Source organism: Erpetoichthys calabaricus, chromosome 10 (assembly GCF_900747795.2).
Source record: "Erpetoichthys calabaricus chromosome 10, fErpCal1.3, whole genome shotgun sequence".
In the NCBI taxonomy this organism is placed as follows: domain Eukaryota; kingdom Metazoa; phylum Chordata; class Cladistia; order Polypteriformes; family Polypteridae; genus Erpetoichthys; species Erpetoichthys calabaricus.
Genome location: NC_041403.2, coordinates 52,787,470 through 52,794,608, shown reverse-complemented (window position 1 = coordinate 52,794,608; position 7,139 = coordinate 52,787,470). Strand labels below are relative to the sequence as shown.

Here is a 7,139-nt window from a genome sequence, read left to right as displayed (position 1 = left end):
CCCTTACAAGCCTTCAATAAGCCCCACAACTGTCTGTTAATCATATCCTTCCATCTGAAATGTTTTTGAATACAAAAAAAAACAATTACTTTAAACTTAACTGCTTGTCCTATATTCGCTGTTTCTAAAGCGTGTTCGCGGATCAGCCGACTGTTACTATGGCGACGCATCAACTACGGATGACGACGAGGAACCCGGACATTTGTATAGAGTTTAGTATTTATGGCACAGTGCACAGCAAGAGCAATTAGCTGGCACAAATGCAAATGCAAAAGCAAAAACTTGTGTTTAAATTGTACACACATTCTTCTAAAGGCAACTGTAATTACATTATAAAATATAATGACCGTGCCCTCACTAAACATGACGGTTTCAGAGCCTTTTTAAAAAATATCTTCTTACAACAAAATTCTAACGTAATGCAAAAAAATGCATCATGAATTTTCAGGGTAAGTGTACCCTATTTTGTGAAATGGGGAATGTAATATTACAACTGCATTTATTTATTTTATTATTATTTTTTTTTTTACCGTAGACTTCTACAAGAAGACGCGTTTTAACCAAGATAAATATGGCGATTACTACTTCACGGTCTTCTTCCTTGCGCTGACCCGTCTAAGTTCGTCAGTTCCTTAGATTTAAAACGCTTGAAAGAATGGCAGACGTTCCTCTGTTTTGCGCTGCTCGCTTGCAAAAAGTAACGAGGCAAAGGCTGGACAAGTTTAACAATCTGAGAGGTAGGCGTCTTTTTGTTGAACTCATCAACGGAAAAATATATTTAAAGTTAAATCTATGCGACAGTAAGAATACCACTATACTGGTACTCATTAAAAGTGACAGGCATGTTAACTTATACGAGTGATTCAAAAACACTGTCTCTCGAACTTGTAGTTTCGGAGCTTCCGTGCAATTTTCCACTGGCGGATCCGCACTGTAAAAGTTTTTTTTTCTTTTACAGTCTATAGATCAGTAGGTTTACATTTGTTTTAACAGGTCAAAGAGTAAAACCTGGAGAATTCTGGGATGTAATTGTTATTACAGCCGCTGATGACAGTCAGAAGGAAGCATATGAGCTGCAGATAGCAGAAAAAATACAAAGGAAGGAGCTCCCCCTTGGTGTTAAATATCACGTATTTGCTGATCCTGCAGGATACAAAATAGGTGAGAATCTCTGCCGGGCTGTACCTGCGTATTCGGACTGGTGTTCTGGAAAACCAGGGGCTGATGGGGCGGTAAAGGTAAACCCGAGAGCTTGACTCGGTAACTGGCTTTGCAAATACACTGTAATCAATTATTAGGCCTGGCTTTACAAATTAATGTATTAATAAATTATTAATGGAACCTGAATTTATAGATGAGTTGTATAATTAAGCGATAGACCTAACTTTTGCACATCTTTATTTAATTTTCCCAGTATTGCAAGTCATGTAGTGAATTCAAATGTCAGCCTACCCTTCTCAGTCCTGTGTGTTGTTTTTATGTTTTTAGTGTGTTGCTGTCTGGGACCCTAACTCCAGGCAAAACCAGGAAAAGTGGGTTAAGTGGATATGTGAATTATATTGCAGCTTATTTCATGTGTGAAAGTATGGGAATTGTTCACAAAATTGAAATGGGAGCTTAGTTAAAAGCTATTTATATAATGGCAATGTTGGTCAGATATCTTTGAGAAAAGTAAAAAGATCTGTTCAAATTTGAAGATTTTTTTATTCCTCTAAGGATTTTTTTTTCTTTTAAGGCAATGGTGGATCCACAATGTGGAGCCTACATCACCTCAAAGAGATGTACCATGACCAACTGAATGAATATAAAGTTCTCCTAATACATGCAGGTAACTGATTGTTTCTGTGAACATATTGTAGATTCAGTCTTACCTTCATCATGGTTTTTATTTTATTTTTCTGTTTGTAATTCATATTTACTAATGCATTTAACATTTTTGAAATACTTTCTATATTATTTATGGTGTCACACCAATGTCCTTCTTATCCAGCCATGTTTTCAGCCATTGGTAGCACAATGTGAGGCTCTCTAGGCTGCAAGGGTGTATATTTTTTGGTTTGAAATGTATCTTACTTCCATTAGCTTGTTTACTTTTTTTTAAAATAATACCAGTAGTACTGTTACACTAGTATTGCTGTAAACATAATTTTTATGTATTGTTTAGATCTAGTTTTTTCTCACATTTTAATCATGGACCTTAGTCCTAACTTTATTATATTTTGAAGTGTTTTCTTTTAAGTTAGTTGGGAAGCAGTGGTACAGTGCGAACGATCATAAGAACTGACCATAAAGTTACCAGCAGGTTTGTTTTTTTGGTCAAGGCACTGTCCTCCAGAAGTTTGTACAATTGTGCTAAAGAAGTTAGCCGTTGAAGTGAAAATCATCAGACAAGAGTGATTAAATGCAAATTACCTGAAAAGTGTACGAATAGATGTACAATTCCAAACATTATTGAAACAGGGGTCTCTTTAGTTCCAGTCATTGCTTAATCAGATGGTTTCAACTATGTACTCTTAATCCATTGTGACAGACTGGGGGCACCACCAAGCCCCAAACTCTGGATACAACCAACACAAATACAGTCACAGGTTCAAAACAAAGGATTTTATTATGCCAATACTTCACAAAAGTTTCTTGATAAGTTGTGCGCACACAATTTTGAACACGATTCTTCCTTCTCTTCTCTCTCCGTTGACCTCCCTTCAGCGAGTGTTGCCTTTCTTCCTCCCATCTCTGACTCAGCTGGAGGAGGCCGGGTAGCTTCCTTTTATGTCAAACCCAGGAGAACTTCCAGTGCAAGGGCATAGCTGGATAGAAGCACTTCCAGGTCAAGAGTTAGTCCCAGAAAGCATTGATCGTGAATCTCCTCCGCACCCCCTGGTTGTACCCATGGGACCCAGCAGGGCTGACTCGGAACATTACAACTTCCATCATGGCCTGCAGGTGTCCTCATAGTTACTGAGGTCCTGGGATGTGGCCATCTAGTGGATGGAAGATGATAATAATCAAAAATAAGAGCCTTCCCCCACTTCTCCTTTGCGTTGTCCTCCCATTCGGTTTATGGGTGCCATATCCATCCTGGCTGGGATACCAAATAGTCCTGCCTGGCACTTGCACCATCCATCTTTTTTTTTTTTTTTAAATCTGCTCAATCTGATTTTTAGAGTCGTGATGGATTGGAGCTCATTCAGGGTGCAAGGCAAGAGTCGGCTCTGGACACGGCTGCAGCACAGGACAGGGTACGTTCAAGCACAGCAGGCCAATTTTGGATGTGCAGCTAACCTGACATGCAATCCTTTGGGAGGTTGGAGAAAAATCAAAGTACTGCAAGGGACAAGAAAGGCACATGCAGACAGTGGCTGGCCAAGAACCACACCTAAACTCCTCTAGCAATTAAATGAGCTACTGTGCAGCCCACATACCATTCACTGAGTAGTAAGTTTACCATAACTTTGGAAAAAGTGCCTTGAGTTTAGATTAAAGGAATCAATTTGAAACACTATTTTTTGTGTTCATAATTTATTTTGAGCATGCACAGGTGATACTGTACATTATCCTGAATAAGCGCCTCTTCTGGAAAGCAATACACAATTTTTACAACTGGTTTTGTAATTCAGTTAAGATACACAAATTTCAAGAACTAAATTATAACAAGCAAATGGACTTAATGAAATGTTTCTCAGAATGTTCTCCTAAAGACTGAGAACATGAAGACATTGTCCAGTTAAATAAGCAGGAAGATGAAATCCTAGGAGAGTTGGACAGGACTAGAGCACTGGATATTCTGTGTGGTAGTTGTGCATGAAGACTACATTACAGTTGTGCTTGAAGTGAATTTTATGCTACATTACTTTATCTTTCATTGTTATTTTATAGCCAAACTAGAGTTAATGTAGTTCTTTAATTAATCTATCTTCATTTTTTCTAATGTAGGTGGATACAGTCAGAGATTGCCAAGTGCAAGTGCAATGGGGAAAATCTTCACAGCTTTGCCGCTTGGAAATACTGTGTACCAGATGTTAGATCTTAAGCTGGCCTTATACGTTGATTTTCCATTTCGCATGAAGCCTGGATATCTGGTAACGTGTGCAGATGATATTGAATTGTACAGTATTAGCGAAGGCGAGACCCTGATTTTTGATAGGCCCGGCTTTACTGCTTTGGCTCATCCTTCTTCTCTGTTGGTTGGGACCACTCATGGCGTTTTTGTTTTTGATGACTCTCAAGAAACTGGTTGCAAAGAGCTGGAATATAGAAAGGCTCGTTGTTTTCTGCATAAACCAGCCATTGAGAAAATGTACTCAAGTGGTGCCGTGTGCACAAAGTACAGCAATGCATCAGGGTTATTTCAACACCTCGATTTTTCAGGATCTGAAGTTTCTGAGTTTGTGTATACTGATAGCACGTACTACTTTGATCACGGGACAGCAACACAGCTACTGGTGCTTTTTAAGGAAATCTCTCCCCTTGATTGTGAAATAGACGCCTATGGTGATTTCCTCCAAGCACTGGGACCTGGAGCAACACCAGACTATTTTACAAATATGAAGAATGTCACTAAGGAGGCGGCAAAGCTGGTGGATGTGAGAAAGAAGCTATTTGTTTTACTCAAAGGGACCCCTCTCACAGTAATTCTACTGAATAACTCCAAGTTCTGTCACATTGGTACTACCCAGGAGTATTTGTATCACTTAACAAGAGACCAGAAACTGAGGGCAGAGCTTGGCTTCCTTTCTGAAGCTTTTAGTATCTGTGCAGCACCGCCACCTTCCAGTTACGCAGCTTGTGTAATTCACAGCCTTGTGGCTCCTAGCTGTAGAGTAGCACCAGGTTCAGTGATTGAATACTCCTGGTGTGAAACAGGCGTTGCCATAAATGAGAACTGCATCATAAGTGGGTGTTGGCTAACCAGCGGTCTGCAGGTACCACCCAACACTTTTATGCATTCATTGTGTGTGAGAATAAATGGAGACTTGCAGTTTGTAACAGTAGTGTTTGGATCAGGAGATGATCTCAAGAGAAGCGTCAGCTCGTCATTAGAAACTGAAAACCTGCAGTTTTTTGGAACAAGTTTGAAGAGGTGCGCTGAACTCTGGGGCATTTCAGTCTCCAGTTTGGTCTTCTCAGGTGATCAATCCGATCTTAGTTTGTGGAATTTATGCATTTTTCCTTTGTGTTCTGACTTAATAAGCTCGGCGACGTTATCCCTGCAAATGCTCGAACCTTTGAGTGGCAAATCCAGTGGCCACTTTGTAAAGGGAGTGCAAATGGTGTCGATGCAGGAAGCTCTTAGCTACAAAGACATAACAGAAATGTTAAAATTTAGACAACACCTTTACCAAGAAATTGATTCTACTAAACAAAAGAAACAGTTGGCCTTATAACAAAGGAATTCTAGTGAATGTTATCATCACTACGCATGTGGCGTATCTATTGGGAGTTGGCTCTTTCATTCATATAAAGTGCTGTTTTTCTTGAACTGATTATTTACACTGGATTTTGTCTTTGAAAGCTGAAATGTAAAATTAATGTTGTCAGAAGTATTTTAATAAATAAATATTAGTTCATATTTTATATAATTGAAATTAAAGGAATAGTTTTGTTTAAAACTAAAGCTGTCTTGAAATCATCTTACTTATATATAAAACATTGCCATAAGAAACTATTTTGTAGATACATTGAATGTTCTGCTTGGCATGCCTTAAAATAGTATATTCTTCATAATTTAAAATCAGTTGTGTAATTTGTATACTTTATATTATAATGTAGTATGGATGTAAATGGAAAATACTAAATGAACATTCTGTAGCTAACTGTGCAGCATGTCACCGACTTTCATCCATCACATACTCTTCTGTAGTCAGTAATGTAAAAAGGCAGTAAAAAGTTTAGAGCTTACATGTTATAAAGGACTGGACACCATTCACTACTTTTGTGTTGTTTGGCTGTAAGCACGGCATCAATTTATAATCTTGGGTATTCTTACCATGACTGTGTCACATTCTTGCTAGAGTTTGTGGCCTGCAGGGGACGCCCAACACCGACAGATGTGAGGTACAAGTCCAGCACAACACGCTTTTATTGACATTGGAAACGCTACCCAAATCGTTTCCCACAACACCAATACACACAGCATAGTACAGCATTCGGTACTTTCTTGTCTTCATTTCTCTGTCTATGTCTCGGTCTGCCCCTTCCTCTTTCCTCTTCCTCCCAACTCCGGCTCCTGGGACAGTGGCAGCTAGCTCCTGTAATCCTCCACCCGGGAATACTTCCGGTGGCCCATTAGTGTGGTCTGGTAGCACTTCTAGGTGAGGTGGAAGTCTGACAAAGTAAGGCTCCGCAGTCTCTTCAGTACCCCCTGGTGGAAACCAACATGACTTTGTCAAACTCCAACTCCCATGAAGCCCTTTGGGAATCCAAGGCACCACTGCATCCCCGGGGGGCTGCCATATTGTGATCCTGGGGAGATAATGTGCTTTGTCTGTTCTCTCCCCAAGTCCTTCCAGTCTATCGGTGTCCCGACTGGATAAGGGCCCTGGCCATCCGTCACATCTTATATTCATCTCTGTATTGTGCGGAACCTTATTCCCACCACTCAAAAAATGTCATATTGTTTTTTCAGAAACTATTACATTATTTTGCACCATATTGCTTGTTTATTTTGTGCATATGTTTGTCTTCTAGTGACTGGTAGAGAGAATCAGCAGGCAGGCAGTGTGCAGTCAAGCAACAGATACCATACCGATGTTATATTTATTCATTTAGTTTAAAACCCAATTAAAAGTTTAGATTTTTTCTTGTTGGTGGAGAAGTGGCACAAAGTGAGGTCTTCTACATCACAGTGGCAAGGATTCAAGTTTGACTGCCAGAATGATCAGGGCTGCCCAACATTTGCACATTCACTGCATGTGTGTATGGATTAATCAATATGAATGAGTGTTTGTGACTGTGGAAGAGTACCTGTTTTATGCCTGAATACTAGAAGCGGTTCAGAATTGGTTTATCCCTGCAGGTGCTGTGGAGTAAATTAGGACACACGGTGCCAGCGATGATCCTACCTGCACTCGGTTCAATACAGGAAGCAGACAATGGTGGACAGGATGCCAGTCCTTTACAGGGCACATTCACACTCGCCC

General features: G+C 39.8%; 1 protein-coding gene across 1 annotated transcript; it reads left to right on the top strand.

The window, feature by feature from the left end:
* Positions 1-510: 510 nt before the first annotated feature.
* fpgt (fucose-1-phosphate guanylyltransferase) lies at positions 511-5,535 on the top strand. The gene is made up of 4 exons (XM_051932950.1): positions 511-737; positions 994-1,161; positions 1,736-1,828; positions 3,934-5,535. Exons 1-4 carry the CDS (start codon positions 656-658, stop codon positions 5,382-5,384), a joined length of 1,794 nt encoding a protein of 597 aa, XP_051788910.1. The 5' UTR covers positions 511-655; the 3' UTR covers positions 5,385-5,535.
* The last annotated feature ends 1,604 nt before the right edge of the window (positions 5,536-7,139 follow it).